The following is a 19,889-nucleotide window of genomic DNA, read 5'->3' as shown; positions in this document are numbered from 1 at the left end:
AATCTATCACTTAAAAGTTTAAAATTACAGAAATCTCTCAAACGGATACAATAATATAAGCGCTGATACAGTAATCTAATGCGCGAGATAAATTAATCGTTAAGTAAGATACATTACATTTTATACATGATACACTAATCTGATATATATTATATACATGATACACTAATCTGATGCACGAGATATACTAATCTGATGTGTGAAAATGAGGGATTTTGGAGATTTGAAAAACTTTTAGGTGATAATGGTAATAAGTAAACTAAAATGTGGGATTTCTGTAATTAATCCTAATTTCAATACCACCGGGATATCGTTGATTCAAAGTTAGTATATATACGAAAATATTGAAAATCTATCCCCTATCTATATATACAGGGTAATTTTTTGTCAAGTTATGTAGCCAAACATCACTTCCCAAGTTTTTCCCAAGTACTCTTGGGACCAAACGGGTCCTAAGAGTTTCTTACCATATATTGAGAAAAATGCACTTAAATATATGCATATTTGTTGTTAGATACACTAAATATGAAGAGAGGTGAGCAAGATTCAATGTTTCCCAAATGCATGTGAATTTCACTGATACATGTATTTGTATATATCTGGTGTGATTCGCATGTATCTGGAATACCAAATACATAGGAGAGTGTCGAGAAAGGCAAGTGACATTTGTTATGTATTCTAGATACATGTGAATCTACTCGGATACAATGTATCTAGAGCAAATATACACCTAATTTTGACTCCATATATTCGAGATTCATATATTTGTATATATATCTGGATGCACCAAAATTCGATAAGATATTAACTTAGTTAACTAGAGTGTATCTAAGTAATTAGCTCATAAACTAGTGGAATTTAGGTTTCTCATTAAATAACTTGATTGATGAACCTTAAGTTGGATTGGGCTTCTCCATATATAAGGTGGGTCAAGGTATGGGGCTTATTCTATTCGGGATGTGTAATAGGCCTAAGAGGGTGTGCACAAATAGCCGCTTAGAGGACAGTTGTTTAAAGAAAATTTAAAATTTTCAAATTATTTAAATTTTAGCCACTATATTATCAAGTCAAACCTACGGGGTTAAAGTTGAAAATCGCAAAACTATACTTTAAACTTCAATATTTTTGGTATGAAATTAGAAGGCTTGATGGCAGAAATTTGAATGACCGCTTGGATTATTTGTATGCTCTTCAAGATTTCGGGACTGATCATAAGTTTTAAATTTTTAATTTTAGACATGAATCAAAACTTTCGATCTAACAATTTAAAGTAGAAAATCAAGTAAGAATTAATTTATGTAATTTAACCAACAGATATTTTTATATCAAATACTTGGATGATGTAAGAGTGTTAGGGGAAAAAATGAGTATTAATTTGTGTTAACTAGAATAAATTAAGAAAAAAACACAAATTTCTCATCTCTTTTCAATTAGACTTATTTATTAATTCTACATATACTTCTCGTTCTCTTTTTATGTTGTTGACAAAATTTATATATGTAACGAATAAATATACAAGTTTAAAAACTTCTCTTATAATTTAGCTCCAAAATTCAATTTAAGTTGACTCTTAAAAAATAAAGCGTGACAAATTTTCAGACAACGAAAATACACATTATACTAAAAGTGGTGTTAATAATGTATACTTGAAAAGGACAGGAGTAACTCATTGAGTAAAGTTTATTGAGGAATTTCAGATATAATGAAGATTTTAAAAAGTTTCTAAAAGTTATAAAGGTGATTAAATTCATAAATATCAAAAAACAAAAACTCATTAACTAAAAAATAAACCCAAAGTGCATAAAGATATAGCAATAATGATTATGTTTTTAAAATGTTCCATAAAGGCTTCATATAGAAGTTTCAAAACCCAATAATTCATCATCTTTATCATCTTTTAGGGAAATTAAAAAATTTAAAAAGTGGATTTGTTTGATTTCCAAATTAATTAGGGTCCACTAACCATGTATTAGTAATTTCATACTTTGACAAATATTTAATAATATATTTCCTTTTTATATTCCATTTGGAATTTGTACAAAACAAGATTAATTAATGAATTAAATAAATCAAAAGACTTATTCATATATAGCAAGAGTTTAATCAAATATAAAGGCAACAAGAAATTAATCTAAATGCTTATCATGAATATTTCCTAACAAATTATTTCCAAAATACTAATACACCTCAAATATTCAATACAATTTAACAAATAATAATATTAGAGAAAAGATGAAGGTGATTCAGAGTTGATCTAGATTTAAACTTTAGGTATATCCTTTCTCTTATGAGAAAAGTTATTTTTCCTATACATGTTTGATCCTTTTTGAATTTGGACCAAAGTATATCAATGATTTTATCCTTAGATTCATCCTAAGACACATAATTGCGGAACCAATTAGTCAGTACCCATTTCATAAATTGGGGATAATTAATTACTACCAAACAAATAAAAATTAGGACAGATGAATTTTGTTTATCTAAATAGTAAAATTTGTTGCTAATTTTATAAAAATTATTATAAACTTTTGTTAGCTACAAATAATTTAACTATAAAAGTTGTTGCTAAATTTAGTGTTTAACAATCGATAAATTTTATACTCAAAATCCAAACTGGAGAACTTACTGAATTGAATAAGTCTATGCAATTATTCTTACCATGTGTCCCAATTCAATTCTGAAATTACACGTGCTTCCATTTTCACCACATAATACAAAATATAATTAAGGAAGAAATGTTTTCATCATCTCATTTCGATTTATTTGTTTTTTTTTTGTCTGTTTTTTTTAAATACCTCTTTCCATTTTTAACACTTCTTTAATTTTAACAACTTTTGAATTTCAACATATTATAATTAAAACTATAAAATTAAAATATATTTTTAGTTTAAGACCACGCGAGTTAATTATGGTAATATAATGGATAGAAGACTGGAGAAAAAGGTGAGGTTGTTAAAGACACCAAAAAAGGTGCTTTAGATGAAAGTTCATTTGAGATAAGAAAAGGTTAAAAGTTAATAACTTTTGGATGTTTATTAAAAGGGCTGTCCACTTTCTGCATTAATGCTTTTTAGAGTTTTATTCATTAATTAGTTCTTATTTATATTTGGTGGAGGATCTTCTTTACTTCCTTGGTTAGTTTTCCTTTTATACTTTTGAGGAAAAAAATGTTTAGATTCCAGACAATAGCTATCACATGTCAATAAAACTAATGTATACATTTTATTAGAGTAGGATGGCATTTTCATTTTCACGATTCAAGTCCATAACACGTATGGTTTGTTTTAAGTTCATATTTTTATAAATTTGTCTGTTGAGCTATATTGTTATCGAAATCCAAAGTGCAGCGCGTATTATGTCAATTTATGTTATTGTCTTATAAAGCTCTTCACTTTCCTCAATGAGATATGTCTAAGATATCACATTCACCCCTTCTTGAGAAGCTTATTTAGAATCGAAGCTTGTCAAATTTTATAATAATAGCATATTTAGTAAAATTCTACAAGAGGGGTCTGGAGAGGGTGTTGCGTATACAACTGTATCCCTATACCTTATGAAGATATAAATAGAGAGGTAGTTTTTGATAAACTTTTAGCTCAAGTAAAACACATTAAATGACTATGAAAAAAAATATAATAGTGAATAAATCATATAGAAAATAATAAAAAATGAAATAGTAATCACAACTAAGTACAATAAATGAAGCAAATATAGTAACATGATAAAAAAAAAAATCGAACAAAATAAGATAATAGAAAAGTAGTTTGGATTAGACATACGCGTACAAAGTTTGGCTTGCTAAAGCCTAATTTCAAACAAGTATATCTAAAGTTTATATATACAACTACACGTCATACATTGAGATATTAATATAGATATACATATATTGATATTGATGTGTATTTAAATTCAAACGTCTTAATATTATATAAATATTTTTTTATTCAAAAGATTTGATTCTTGTTGAAATTCTAGAGCTTTTCAAAAGTTGGATACTAAGGGACAATTTTCACTCTTATTATACTATGCATAGGTTTAGTTTTCAATTTAAATATATAAAGTGATGAAGATATAATCACTTTTGATTATTCTAAAGTTAAATTAAAGAATATCATTAAGGTTTAATTAAAAGAAAGAGATTCTTATCGATGTTCTTCCATAATATTTTACTTTTTTTTTCTTCAACTTTTTCATTATAAGATCAACTTTTAATTTTATTGTAATCAAATCAATTAAGATTTATTGTTCTAATATTTTGGAATAACCCTTCATTATTCTTCTAAAAGTTTTTACATTATGCTTTTTGAAGATAAGAATGTTGGGTTTGACTAAAATCAAAGTGAAAACAAAAATCTCTTCTCCAAAAACATATATAGCATGAAAAGTAGTGCTTATCTTCTTTTTTTTCACCAAGTGTTTGGTAACTGCGTCAAAGTTCAATTAATTCAGATACATATTCTGCAAGGCTCATTTTTTATCAAGGACGACTCTTCCAACAATTTTTTTTATGATTTTCTTATTACAAAAAAAATTAATAATTTTTTATACAATAAAATAAAAGTTGAATTATTATTAATTAAATTACCTACATTTTTCTAAAATACTTTTTTTAGTCTTTTCCCTATTATGGATTCATGAAAAGAGAAAGGAGTAGAAAACAACTTTATTATAGCACAATTTTTTTCTCTCTATGGCATTTTTTTTCTGAGAAATTTGATTTTACAGACCAAAAGCAAAAGATGTTATTTTCACCTTTGCCTTTTTCCTTTTTATTTGTTCAAAATTTCATGTTTTTTTTCTTTAATTCTTGTGTTGATTTTCTTACTTAATAGGAGTATAAATGAGAAAGCTAGGACACAATAATTATGTTCTTGTAAGATTCTAAATGTAGCCCTTTATCTTTATAGGTTTAGCAACTTTATAAAGGATTAAACAAGGTGTTTCTTGCAATAAAGAAATGCTTAAGTCTTTTTAAAATGTATTTAACAATGCCCTTTTTAATATTCTAGTATATATATATTAAAATGTATTTAACAATGCCCTTAACTCTCTCTATAAAAAAGCTTTGCGGAAAGCGGGAAGCGAAGAGCTAAGCCACAAATGTCGTGGCGAGGGTTAGACCTCATAAAATCAACGAAGCTAATTATCCTTTGAACTTATAAGGAAGACTTTCATTGCCCTTTGAAAAAAGTAAGAAAAAAAGAGCGCTATTTTATATATTCTAAAAACGAATGACTTTTTATATATTTAAAAATAATATAATTTTAAATATTTTATTTAGTTCTTAGTGACATGATTTTTTTATAACTATACAAATATCATGGTGTAGTGAAAAGATACAAAGAAAAGTGACAAGGATAAGGAAAATTTTCTCATCACATAATCATGATACATAAGGTCATGTTTAATATTCTCCTTACATTTCTTGAATTCTAAACATAATGCATCTATCAACACTTTCAATAAGTCTAATATCATCAACACTAATTTCATGATCATCATGATCAATAGAGATGTTTAAATCCAAAGAAACACAATTAGGACTAATAGTTCTAATTTCCTCATTGTCTAATCCATCACCATTAGGAGACACACCTCTTGATGACCTAGAACTAATAAAGCTCTCATGATCACAACTTAAAATGATAATTGCATCACTTAGACTCACCTCTTCACCACTTGAATTTGCTATTCTCCCTCTTTCAATTGCCTTCTTGATCCCCCTTTGAGAACAATAGTCCATTTGTTCCACATCCTCCATGAAGAAAACGCGATGTGGATTTGAACACACTGCTTGTACAAATCTCTCAATGTAGCTACAACTTTGTTCATCTCGTGATCTTTTGTAATAATCCAATTTCATGGAAGAAAAACTACTCAAAGCAATTGATGTGAATCTTGAATAAGAACCAAACACAACCTTAGCCAATTCCCTAGCAATTTTTTCTTTTGCTTGAACATCGTGACCTTGGAAAAATAACCAAGTTTCTTCTTTGGCTTCACCATTTGATCTTTTTAACATTCTTGACCTACATTCCAATATTGTCCTTGAAATTTTTTTGATAGCCTCTTTTTGCCATGACACTTTCTCCTCTAATGCATTGGAAAGAATGTTCAAGTTTTCCAAATTGAACTCCTTAAACATTGAAATGTTGTATTCCATCTCCATGATTTGATCAATTGAGGAAGTAGAATTTGGATTATTTGAAGAAAACGCGTTCCTAGGGTTACTATCACTATGCTCAGGAATGTAGATTCTCAAACTTGGTTCGCGTGTAGTAGTATCATTTCCCCCTCTCCATGTTTGTTCTTCTTGATCAAGAAATGGTGAGTTGAATATTGAGGAAGGCGATGTTGAAGTAGGAAAGGTTAGACTTCTTTCAAATGTCTTGTTTTTTTTATGAGACGAGTTGCATATTGAATTCCACTTCTTCCAGAGTAGTTCAACTGACACACCCTTCTGAACGAAAACAAAATTTTCAAGTCAAGTATATAATATTAAAAAAAAAATCGGGGTGGGGGTGGGGTATAAAGATAAATCAAGATTTGAATCTAGTTAAGTGATTAACCTGATTTTGATCATGATGATTACTATTAAGTCTTTGCCTCTCCTCTTTAAGCCATGAAGGTAAACTTGATGTGGTCAATGTAGAAGATTCAATGTTAGAAGCATTGTTTTGTTGTAATCTTAATGCTTCTACTTTGAACTTGGAAGAACAGTCACCACAACAAGTCAATTGATTCTCTTGATCATGATCATCCACACTATCAAGAATCATCCCACAAGATCCATTTTCATTTGCCTTGCTTCTAAGTTCAAGTTGTGTATCACTATTTACAAAAACATTAAAAAATTTAATAAGTTGACAAAAACAATAGTCACTATTGAAAAACTAGAATTAAATATGAAATTCATCGTTGATCTGTCGCTAAATAGCTAATAACTAAATAGAATTAGTGATGGATATTTGTTGATGATAGAAATTGTATGTCGCTAATTATATTCATCTATAGTAAATACACCATGTAAAAACTTTATTTATTTATTTTTTATAAACTTTACTTTCTCATATTTTGAGGGAAATAAAGAGATAACCGACCATAATGAAAGTGGAGGAAAAAAAGAGAAAAGGGGAAAAGTGAATGGTCAAACAACAAATTACCTAGAATGAGAAGAAGAAGAATAAAGGTAAAAGAAGGATTAAGGAGTAATGCTTTTGAGAAAAAATTAATATAAATATAAATATAAAAAGGGTAATTAATACTTTTTCTACTCTTTCATGTAAAATTTTTAGCACAAGATGTATAGGATACTTACTTTAGATATATAAAAAAGAAGATATTAACTCCAATAAATCTAACAATCAAATTCAAGAAAAATAAATAAAGTCCAAGAAAGAATGAATGAACTCATTTTAAATATAGTAATACAACACTAATACTTCAAAAGAATTTGTATACCAAATCATGTCAATTTAATCGGTTATAACATGTTATTATCTATTTTTCATATGTATTACCATTTCAGGCTCATTATCAACCCAACGAAAAAGTAGGAATTAGCAACAATCAACTTTTATTGTAGAATAACAAAAATCATAATTAATTCTATTTAACGATAGATTAGCAATGGATTATCAAAAAAGTCTTAATAATCACATATAATTTTTTTCAATAATGGATTTGATAACTATAATTTCGAATGATTTACATATACATCGACAGTGCACAGAACTTAAACAGATTTATCTTACCTCTCAGAGTTGAGACTGAGGACCAAACTTCCAGTAGGAACAGTAATAGGATGTAGGCCCCAAATGGATTCCAATGAATTATGACCACTTCTACATCTCATGTAAGTTTGAAATGTTGCAATTCCCACAAGCCAAAATTTTCCATTTTCACCAATAATACTACAAATCAATCTCCCAAGTTCCATGACTATATGTTCCACAGGACAATAATAGCCAAAATTATTATTATCATCATTATTATTACCCCTATAATCAATAATCCACTTAAGGTCTCCCAAGTATAAAATAACCCCTTTGGTTACTAGACTTTTCACAAGACAAGTCAACTCTCCAATTCTTTGGTCAACTTCTTCTCTTGTGATATTAGAAAAAGTTGAAAGAGGAACACTTATGAGTTTAATTTCCTTCAAAGATTGATCAATAGTACAACAATTGTCAACTTTATCCATCACTCCTTTAATAACACCTTCTAAGTTACCAATGCATTCACCAACTATCACTATACTTTTTCTCCTTTTGTTCATTAGACTTTCCACTACACTCATCACATCCTCATCTTTGACATGTAGAAAAGAATTAGGAGTACTACTTACTTTGTTGCAACTTGCTTTTAATAATCCACCACTTTGAAGGAATATATGGTTGTTGTTGTTGTTGTTTTCTTTGAAGTTACTTGAAGGAGAAGGATTTTGAGAAGTACTAGTACACATGAGTTCAACATTGGTTTTGACTTGAGTACTTGAAAAGCCAGCTTCTCTCATGACCCTACTCACACTAGGATCATCCAAGATGGAAATGATGAGTTGTTCAAGATCTATCTTCACACCTAAAATAGGTTGTTGTTGTTGATTCTCTATTATTGACCCTCTCCTTTGATGAGCTTGAGCACGCTTGAAAGCGGCTACAAGCGCGTTAGAAATGGAAGGATGTTGATGCTGACTCTGACTCTGACTCTGATTCTGATTCTGATTCTGATAAGGATGACCTAGTAGCATGGGGCTACTAGACGAAGATGATGAAGTAGGAAGGCGATTGAGGGCCACGTTGAAACAAAGCTCAAGGGCTTTACAACGGAGGGGATGAGATTGAGTTTGAGTCTGAGACTGGAGACAAGCTGTTCTAAGCAAGCCAGAAGAAGAACCTAGTAAGGTGTTTGCTACATGGAGAGGTGTTACTTGGGCATGGCCACGACGTTTAGCTAACACAACAGCTTGTTTTACTATACTTGCTGCCTCTGATGTTAGAGCTTGTTGCACTGTGCAACCACCACTCCTCATGTTCAATTACTTGATCAAGAAATTAAGAAGTGAAAAAAAATGAAAGTTTGGCAAAATTTTGGAGCTAGGGTTAGTTAAGCTAAGGTGTAGACCCTTGTGAAAGTCTTAGCTTCATGATCATTATGAGTACTAGAGAATTAAAAGTTTCATATGTATAAATCTTTTATAACTTGCTTGAGTTATATAATTGAATAATAATGGATGCAAGAACTCAATAAAGAGAAAACCCTAATTAAGCCCTATTTTTTTTTGGGTATATGTTTGTTTGTAATCTAGAGTAAGATTGTATTATATGGTGAGACAAGTGTGAAAAAACATAAGGTTGGGGGTGGTGATATGATGGGGACATTTGCAAGGAGTAGTTTTTTTTTTAATATAAAAAAGATATCTTTAATTTTATTTTATTTTCTATGTTGGAGTACTTGGGGGGTTGTTCTTTTCTTGTAGATGAGGTAAAAAAATTTGGTTGGAGTCCAAAAGTGATTTGTAGTGGAAAGTGGAATGCATGTGCTGACAAGGAGGAAGAATTGCACTATTACCAAAGGCAACTCAACTTTAGTTTACTGATCTCTTTTGTTGTACATATTGTACCTTTATTAAAAGGAAGACTTAGGTATATGTATTCTTCTATATTACGGGAGAAGTATTAAAAATATTCTTAAATTTTATTAATTTTATTTTTGAATTATCGATGATCTTAAAAATATTTTTTTACTTGATTAATTAAACTTAGATACACTCTTGATCTGTCATGATATAACAAGTAGTCTTGAACTCTTGTAAGAACATGAGACTCTTAATAAAAAGTAGAGAAAATTGTTGAAAACAGTCCTAAACTTGACGAGAATTTAGGAGTGTACATATTTCACTCATGTTGCAAGATTGGGAGTGTATTTAAATTTAGTTAGTCAAGTAAAATGGTGTTTTTAAGGTTGTCAATAGTTCATGAATGAAACTATTAATTCGCGCCAAATTTAGAAATGTTTTTAACACTTCTCTCATATGTTATCAATAAACTTAGGTTACATATATATATATATATATATATATATATATATTATATATACATTATCTATACATATTTTATAAACTATATGTTAAAAGTATTAAGTTGTATAACTTTAAGATTAGAAATTCATACTTTGAAGAGCTTTATATGTAGGTATCATTTGGTACGAGTTTGAACGAATCTGAAAGCTTTTATTTGAAACTTCTATTTATATTAGAAAATTAAATAAAAATATGTATAAATATTTAATTGCGAACCAATAAGAATAACGAGCTTGTGGGGGCAAATTTACTTTGTATTGGCCCATGCCATGTTAGATTTTTTTGCAGTGTGAGATATTATATTATATTATTATATAGTAACATATAAAGAAGAGCAACTCCACTCCCTATCTACTTTATATATCTTTGATAAATCCAATAGGAAAAAAAAACATTTTTAATATTAAATAATTAAATAAATATAGAAAATGTTAAAACTTGTGTTGCGTTGTACACAATTAACTAGAGATCTCACTTTTAATTCCTCTCAATCATCTTATATATGCTTTTTAGTACTGCCCTTCTTCAAGACAAACTGACAAAATAATGTGTTGGGAACTACTCTTAGGGTGTGTTTGAAATGAAAAGGAAGATGTTTCTTTAGAAAATAATATTTTATTTTTTTGATGTTTGATTAATAAATGAAAGATATTATCGCAAAAATATTTATATATAATTCAGCTAGTACTATGAAGATGGAATTATGAGGAGCATGCTTAGGGTGGAGGGTGTGGTGAGGTGTTGAGGGGAGAGGATAGAAACTATGAGTGGGGGTGTCGGGAAGGGGAGGGTTAGGGTGTGGGGGACGACAAGCAGAGGCGGACCCACACTTATAAATGGGTTGGCACCCGTCAACTTCGACAAAAATCATGTTTATATATGTATATTTATTTTGAAAAACTGACAGAAACTAGGATATAATTAACAGTGAATTCCTGAGGAGCACCGATGAGACTAGGGTTCAAATATGGCTAAAGCTCTTTTTTTTGTTTTTATTTTAAGTTTACCTTAGCTTAGAGCTCATATTTGAGCTAAAGTAATATTGATGCAACCGAAGTCTTCAAATTCTGAATACGCCTTTACCGGTAAGTGAGGAGTTTGGGTGGTGTGGATAAAAATATCACTCATAAAACTTATTTTTTCTATTTCTTGCCTTTTGTTTTCGTGATAAATGTAAATAGATATACGACTTGCTAGTGAAAAGGTAAAGGAATAGAAAATTTGTTAGATGTATGGCTTATTGATATAAAGGTGAAGTCAAGATTTACTATATATATATAATATCGACTTAAGTTTTATGATTCTTTTCGTATTAAATTTGTTATATTCTTAAAAAAATGTAGTTTTTGTTAAAAATATTGGATTCAAAATGTTGTAACGTTGCATTCGTCTCTATATGAGTGAAATGAAAAGTAAAAGAATAGAAGAAAACAAAAACTTTGCTAGATATAGTAAATGGTCCATAATATAAAAATGAGTGAATATAATTTATCTTCTTTCAAGAAGAACTATATAGCATGCTAGTCAATAAAGTTTATCTCCCACATCTTTGTTTTGCCTTAAAAGACATTACAAGATTGTTTTGATTGGAAGTAAGAGAGAGACCAACATTGTGGTGAAATAACGAGATTGCTCCACCTTTAATTAAAGATTTCATATTGGAGCCTTGAGTATGAAGAAAATATTCTCGTTGGGAGCGTCATTCTAAAATGGATCTTGCAATGCGCAATTCAAATTTAGTCGAAATTCTAATGTAGACTCCAAACATCAAATAAGAAACAAGCTATAAAAAAAAAAGTAAGAGAGAGAGCATTCTTTAGAAGCCAAGAAAAGTAGTGTTTGAATGCCCCCCACCCCCCCCCCCCCCACCCCCACCCCAATTTAGCATACACAAACAAATATCACCCATACAAAAGGTTTCTACACCCCCCCCCCCCCCCCCCCCCGAAAAGCTCACACAATTGTTATTTTAATTTAAAGATAATCAAAATGTTAAAAGCTCACCTCAATTTTATATTACAAGTTATAATTTAATTAGGTGGACCACTATGAGGTATGTGAGCATATATATAGGGGAAAGATTAAGTTAATCTAGTATTTGGAGACCCCATTAGGTTTACTTTCCTAATAAGACTAATTTGATTACAAAAAGAAAGTATAACAATCGAATTTTTTTATGGTTGTTATAGATCTTTTAACAATCAAATTTCATTTCAATCGTAAACTTTTAATATCAGGGCTTTCAATAACATATTGTATTTGGTAATGATTGATTTTCAATCGTAAACTTTTAATATCAGGACTTTCAATAACATATTGTATTTGGTAATGATTGATTTTGTTTAGTCATTAATTAACTAATATGACACGATTAGGATAATATCAACTCTCTTGGAGGTCGACAACCGGATTTGAACTTTAATATAGCCAAATTTTCCTTTGATGAAATTATAAAGTTTTCACAAAAAATAATCAATAAAGTAAAAAATAAGATAAATAATCGATCATAATTCATATGTGTGAAGATTCATTATTAATTTAATTTTTTTATACCATCAATATATACGTATCAACTAATATTTGTGATAACAATCAAAGTTTACATTATCATCATTCATTAGCTAATCACTCCTTTTTTTTAATAATGCCTTTAGCTTTCTAATTAATAACTTTAATTTTAGATCTTTCAACATCAAATCCTGAGTTTTTTCAGTAATGATTTATTTTTTTATTCCAAAAAGTTATAGAGGTAGTCAAGTTGTCATAGAAGCAACTTGTTTGTTCTTTCTAAATTATTAAATCTTTTTTCTTTTTGGTTAAAGTAATCAAAGCATTATATGCAATAAAGCACTATTAAAAGCAAAATATTGTATTATCTACTCAAAAGAGCTACTCGTTTATATGCTTTTGAACTCCTTTTAAAGAAATTATTTATCAAATATTTTATTTTATTAAGTTATTCATGTTAATTATATTTTGAAAATTCAAATTTGATTATTAGTATTCCAATAAGTTTAAATTTTAATTAAGCATGTATAAGGATAATTTCGTTTAAAAAATCTATTTTTAAACTGCTAAAATTAATAAGTAAAAGGGAGAATTTACTATTTGTGTATTAGAACAGAGAGGAAGTATATATATGCATTGTTTCTAAGTTATAAAGTCATAATTTCCTTTTTAGTCCATATAAAAAAGAACGTTACTTAATAACCTCCATCTTAGTTAATTTGCCACTATTGACTAAGTACAAATTTTAAGAAAAAAAAGCAAGATTTTTAAAATTTGTAATTTGTGCGACTTTATATAAATCATCACATTAAAAATAAAATTAAGACTTTAAAGCAAAATTAGCTGTAAATATAAAAAATGATACTCTTTTTTTGGGGGAAAGGGTTGGGGGGGATAAATTATAAAGAAAAGTAATACTACATTCGTCAATTTTTAATTGTCATATTAGATTTTTCGAAAGTCAATTTGACTAAATTTCATAATTAAATTATATTACATTAAACAAAAAAAAATCAAAAAACTATACAAAAAATATTATAAATTACAATTTTTTAAGTATCAATACGATTAAAAGTTACTCTAATTTTGACATGACAGCCTTCTTATATAATGTTAAAGTTGATGGATTACGTACTATACACACATTGCTTTTCCAAAAAAGTATTGATTATTTTTAGGCCATTATTTTGTAATGACCAAATTTTATGTTTCAATGCACTTTGTCCAAAGCATATAATATCATGAGAATATAAATGGCAAACATTTGCTTTATTATTATTATAATAAAAAGAAATCCTCAATCATCTCTAGGGAATGTTCCCTAGCCCTTGCTAATTTTCTAATGCCTTTTGGCCCTTTTTATTCAAGTTCAAATTATATGAATCGTTGTCGTAGCAATAATAATATATTCAGTATAATCATCAAATTCCCAAATTTATATAACCTTACTTTTGTTTAACTCAAGGGAATGTTGTGATTCACTCGTTCCTAGGATTATGCTTCTTGTATGTTGGAATATTACATTACTTTGAGAAAAATGAGATTGATTTTAAATACAATAATATATTAGGAAAATTACGTGAAATGATAAATATCTAGAGTATATTATTTAATATAATTATAGTTTCGATTATTTTTACTTGGTGGCTACACTTTCGTGAAATTTTGCTATTCAGTTTCCTAATTGTATAAATCCGAAATTTGAATAATTCACTCCCTGAATGTATAAATTCAGAATTTATATAATTCGATTCTTGATTATATAATATAAATTCAGAATTTGTATATGCTTAATCTAATTATTTATATACGATTTATGAAAAAATCATAATAAATTACTTTGTTTGTATATTGGCAAGCGAAATATACAAACAGAGCTCTGAAAAATCCCTAAATGTATAATTATGGATTTTGTATATATTTAACATGTTTATAGATACGCAAGCGAAATATACAAACCGCAGCCTCCATTTGTATATACTTACCCGGTTTGTATATTTGCAAGCGAAATATACAAATTCCAGCCGCCAAAATAGAACTATAGCTATGGAGCGCAACTACCAAAACTATAGTTATATAGCTTTATTATGTCTATTATCTTTGCTATTTCTGAAATTTTCTCTAATATATTTGGTATAATTTTACATGTGGGTATAGAAAAGATAAGATGCATGCAGATCTTACTTCAACATTTTAAATGATAGATAGATTATTTTCAATAGATCCTTAACTCTAAAAAATATAACCATAATTACTGACTTTTTCCGCAACTATAATTACTTGTTATTCCGATTACTTCATCCAGGCACAAGTTTAGACTTATTAGTAAGAAATGCCCAGATTCATTAGAGTACAAATAACTGGGCCTTGTTGGGCTTAGCCTCGTTAGAGTTTTCAAATGCTGCCCCAAATCTGAGTTCTAGGCCCAAAAAGATGACCTTATAGAAGAACTTCTATTCCAGTTAAGTCCCTTAGATGGGTTTAGGAGCCCAAATAGAAAGAGTAAAGTGGGGAATTTATAAGGGAAACTTACGTAAATCTCACTAGTTTAAGAATTAATTACTTAGACATATTTTAGTTTTCAATATTATGAATTTTATCAGATTTTGGTGCGTCAAGATACGTTCAGATATGTCTAGATACATGTATCTCAAGATATATAGGGTCAAAATTAGATGTAATTTTTTTTGATACACTGTATCCTAGTAGATTCATATGTATATGAGATACATAACAAATCTTGCTCGCCACTTCCTATGTATCTAGTATCCCAGGTACAAGTGAATCACACCAAAAACATACAAATACATGTATCTAGTGTGATTCGCACGTGTCTGGGATACATCACAAATCTCGCTCGCCTCCTTCCACATCTCGCTTGTCTCTCTCCCTATTTTAGTGTATTTGTAGGGAAAATAAATATATGTAGATGTATCTTCCTCAATATATGAAAGAAAATATTTAATTAGTGGTAAGATATATAATATTTTAAAAGTATAAGTAATAATAGTATATATGATAGTAGAATATGTCAAATCAAATCAAATGAAAAAGATCAATGTTTTAGGTTTGATTTTTAATTTTCAAAACCGAAATATTTAATTAGATTTTGATTTTAAGTAAATATAATCGAGAAAACCTGAATCAAACCGATTATATGTATAATCATACTGTATATGTTTTTTATTTATTTATTACAAGCATAAAATTGAGGTATAATCACTCACCAATTTTATTAATTTCTATAAATATTCAAAAACAACATTATCTAAAATTATTTTTATTCATTAAGGAGGAGGGGAAATATAATATTAAATTGTGGCTGATATGGATTTTTGTCTATATTAAAGTACAAAGTATCTGACCAATGAGTGTCACAATCAATTTCACTTTTTATTATAGCTTTCAAAATTGAAGGAATAATTGCAAGAAATTGTTTTCTCTTATGACCTAATCTTTTTAGTTAATTTTAATTCCCAAAAATAAATATCATAAAGTATTTTGGGGCCCATTTAGAAACACACTATATACACAATTCTAGTCAAGGAGAAATCTTTGAAACAACAAATTTGATTTTCATATCATATCATATCTATTGCTAATAAAGTTAGACATGTTTAGACATGTATGATAACCAAAAAGATATTTTTGTGTTTTTTCATTCAGAATACGATAATTATTTTGGTGTTCAATTAAATTTTGAATCTTGCTAAGAAGTTTAATGTTGGGGGTAAACGCTCTTGAGTATTTATCATTTCACCACAACTTTTGATAATTGTTAATCTTTAGCTTCAAACTTCATGTTTTACAAATCTAATAATATTTTTATATCTTCCATGTTTATAATTTCTTCAATTGTGATTGTAATATATTACTTCTCAAAAAAATAATAACCTTTAAACGTATTACCAAGAAAATTACGTCTGAAATTCTAATACAACTTGTTTAAACAATAATTCCCTGATAAAGTGAAAATCAAATTGTATAATTCGTATTCATGCTGGAAAATTCACTTGAAGGGTAACAGGTTCTCCAAGACTTTTGTTCTTACAAAAGACATTGTCTTTCATATTTGAAATTCGATCTCGGGACCTTTAATTCAGAATAAGTAGTTACTATTCCATCACAACTTTTTATGTGGTGTCCATATTAAATCCATGTGTCAGCTAAACAGTATACTACTCCCTCCGTCCCTATTTAGTTGTCCACTTTAGAAATGACACATATATTAAGGCAACAATGATTAGCATAGTAAAGTTACAATTTTACCCTTATAGTACAAATTACAATTCCAAAATAAATTCACTCAAGATAACTAATCAATGCTGGGAAGTTCATAAGTTTATTTACTTTATTTATGACAATTTTTCACTTTAAATAAGGGTATAATAGGAAAAATTTTGTTGTCCTTTCTTGATTTGTCAAAATGGACAGCTAAATAGGGACAACTAAAAGAGGAAATATAGACAACTAAATAGGGACGGAGGGAGTATATGATTAAGATATTTGATTAATTCAAGAATCTTTATAGATACTTAAAGAGTCATCCAACATCTTGTGAACCAGATAATTAAGTTCACAATTTTTTTAATTGATTTTTAGCATCTTTCTAGGATATTAATTAAGATACGCTTGGACCATAAGCAATGGTTAGATTTTTCTTCACAAGATACTGTTAGCTAGGGGTGTTCATGGTTTGGATAAAAACCGATTCAAACCGAACCAAATTGAAAAAATAAAACTGATTTTATTTGGGTTTGGTTTGATTTGGTTTTAGATTTTTGAAAACCGATAGTATTTGGTTTGATTATGATTTTATTCGAAATAACCGAACTAAACCGATGAATTATATACATATATTTTATTACATACTTAATATATTGTTTTGATAAACAATTTTAAAGATCTTATAAATATTTTCATTAAAATTTCTTTATAATTTACTTATTGAAAGCAAAAATGTTCAAGATGAAACATTTATCTTATTGATTTCATGTATATGAGTATCTATGACAATTCTTTGCGGGACTGAAAATGTTATTGTCTCTTCCTTCTAGGCCAATATAGTGAATTTTAATGATTTATTGATAGTAAATTTAGTGATCGAAAGTTCAGTAATTTAAGTCATTCTAACTATTTTTCGTTTTGAATGGATTGTTGTCACTTTTTTCATATTTTGAATGAATTGTTTCTTTTATTTTTGTGTATGGTTAATAACCGAACCAAACCAAACCAAACCGAAACCGATAACCACCAAACCGATAAGTGTATATTATATTAGGTTTGGTTTGGTTTTGATAATTTTAAACCGATTAAGTTGGCTTGGTTTTGGTTTTGACCAATAACCGATTCAAACCGACCCGTGAACACCCCTACTATTAGCAATATGTCAATATATAGGTTATCCAATTTAAAAGGGGGTAACTAGCTAATTTTAAAATAGTTTGGTATCTTATTAATTTTTGGTTTCACACTCAAATGTTCGAATATAGCTTTACGTTTGAAGTTCTGATTAATTTTCAGGTCGAAAAAGTCTATTTTAAGAAATAAAGTTAGCGTTTTCTATCAAAAATGACTCTATTAGAATATTAATCGGTAAATCTTATACGATAATAATCCAACCACTTGCACAGTTTTCTCCAAAAGGATTTATACCACTAATAAGAATATTCCTACGTGATTTTATATGTAATTTTTCTAAAACATTTTCAACCACTAATTAATATGAAACTTTATTCACGCACCCAATATATAATCTTCCTTTCGAACTAAGTTTTGTGTGGTGCATCACCATGATCTAGGGCATTCTTAACATAGTATGATATATCCTTAGTAGTAGTTAATAGAATTAATTTTTCTTTTCTATACATTGATACCACTTATTAGTTGGTCACTTAGAGCCCGTTTGGATTGGCTTAAAAAAAGTAACTTTTAAATCAAAAATAAAAAGTCAAACTGAAATGACTTTTAAGTCAAAAAATAAAAAGTAGGGGAAGACCTACTTTTGGTTTCTGACTTATTTTAAGTCATTTTTTACCTTGTTAAACACTTCGTAACTTATTTTAAGTCATTTTTGACTTATTTTAAGTTATTTTTATATTTGTCAAACACTTACAGAAATCAAAAATTGACATAAAAGTAGGATTGACCAAATTTTAAGTCAATTCAAACGGACTCTTAATCTAATAAACAAAAAGGAGAAAAAAAAAGAGTAATTAAACTAATACAAAATGGATTTTGGAATATCTTACCTTCTGAATTTTATTTTACAAAACGTTCCATCCATTAAATCACTTGAGATTTTCTTTGACAAGAAGAGAATTATATTAGATCCTATTTTCCAAATGCTTATTTATTTTTATTTTTTCTAAAGTTTCCTCATGACTATAGAGTTCGATAGATATACATAACCCTTATTACTTTTGCTCAAAATATGTATAATAATCGAGTCTCATACCATCACTCTATCATTTTTATATATACTCGTATATATATTACGTGTGGTGGGACACTAAAGTATCTTTTTTGTTGAGCAAAAATCCAAAGATGGTGAATCACCACACGTGTGTATTACAAAAAACTTCATAAAGTCTTTGTCAAAATTACACGAATGGACAATTTTGATTTGTGTTATAAGTATTTGGATTTTCTTGTCGAGTTTTTGTCTGGAAACTAATTTTGACATGATCCAATGTGACATGAAATATATACATGGTGGAATTTTACAACTTCTATTTTTGTGGATCGGAAAATTTAGGTAATATATACGACCAGTAATGCTTGTATTAGGTTCATGTTTTAGGTAGTATATACGATCAGTAATGTTTGTATTATAAATATATATTTATCACAAATCAATGATTTATAAAAAAATAAATTTGGTAGAACAATGATTTATAATTGATTACTTAGTTGAACGGTTGAAGGGGTGCTAATTATTATTTTTTATAAGACTGATCTAAGATTAAGATACCACTTAATGAAAAGAAGACAAATCGACATCTAAAAATGCCTTTTAGAACTAGTTATAAACATTATGAGTTTAAGATAATTATATTCTTTTTTCTTGCTCTTTTTATATTGAAGAATAGTCAACTAATTGCAACCTTCATAAATTTAATGAGTCAAATTTCCAAGACGTTTCACAATATTTAATTAAGTGATAGAGTCAGATTTTCATGATGCTCCTAAACAGTTTGATAATTGTATTCATTAATTATATTTTTGTATATTTTCGTGGTCAAACAAAAATCACTCAAATATAACTTTACTACCAATACTTGGATAAACATTCCATGTG

At 28.3% G+C, this 19,889-nt stretch overlaps 2 protein-coding genes across 3 annotated transcripts in view; one reads left to right on the top strand and one right to left on the bottom strand.

Annotated features, from left to right (window-relative positions):
• LOC125835628 (uncharacterized) overlaps positions 1-19,889 on the top strand; it is a 201,324-nt gene that overhangs the window by 91,495 nt on the left and 89,940 nt on the right.
• On the bottom strand, positions 5,396-9,161 carry LOC125836164 (protein SMAX1-LIKE 3-like). 2 transcript variants are annotated; one of them, XM_049515267.1, is made up of 3 exons: positions 7,755-9,161; positions 6,570-6,831; positions 5,396-6,460 (listed from the first exon to the last, which is right to left on the bottom strand). In XM_049515267.1, exons 1-3 carry the CDS (start codon positions 9,029-9,031, stop codon positions 5,417-5,419), a joined length of 2,583 nt encoding a protein of 860 aa, XP_049371224.1. In that variant the 5' UTR covers positions 9,032-9,161; the 3' UTR covers positions 5,396-5,416. The 2 variants fall into 2 exon arrangements, with proteins under 2 accessions (XP_049371224.1, XP_049371233.1); XM_049515276.1 differs by having other exon boundaries at positions 5,417-6,457; positions 7,755-9,085.

The sequence above is a fragment of the Solanum verrucosum genome, unplaced genomic scaffold (assembly GCF_900185275.1).
Source record: "Solanum verrucosum unplaced genomic scaffold, falcon-dt-bn FXZP01000284.1, whole genome shotgun sequence".
NCBI lineage: Eukaryota > Viridiplantae > Streptophyta > Magnoliopsida > Solanales > Solanaceae > Solanum > Solanum verrucosum.
Note: the sequence above shows the minus strand (reverse complement) of the source record. Positions and strands in the feature narration are given on the sequence as shown.

Bases quoted from the DNA above. Each gene is read 5' to 3' on its own strand.
- LOC125836164 (XM_049515267.1), bottom strand. From the start codon at position 9,031: ATGAGGAGTGGTGGTTGCACAGTGCAACAAGCTCTAACATCAGAGGCA. The intron at 6,832-7,754 runs GTAAGATAAATC...TTTTGTAAATAG, and splicing joins CTCAGTCTCAACTCTGAGAG to TGATACACAACTTGAACTTA. The intron at 6,461-6,569 runs GTTAATCACTTA...GTTTTCGTTCAG, and splicing joins ATCATCATGATCAAAATCAG to AAGGGTGTGTCAGTTGAACT.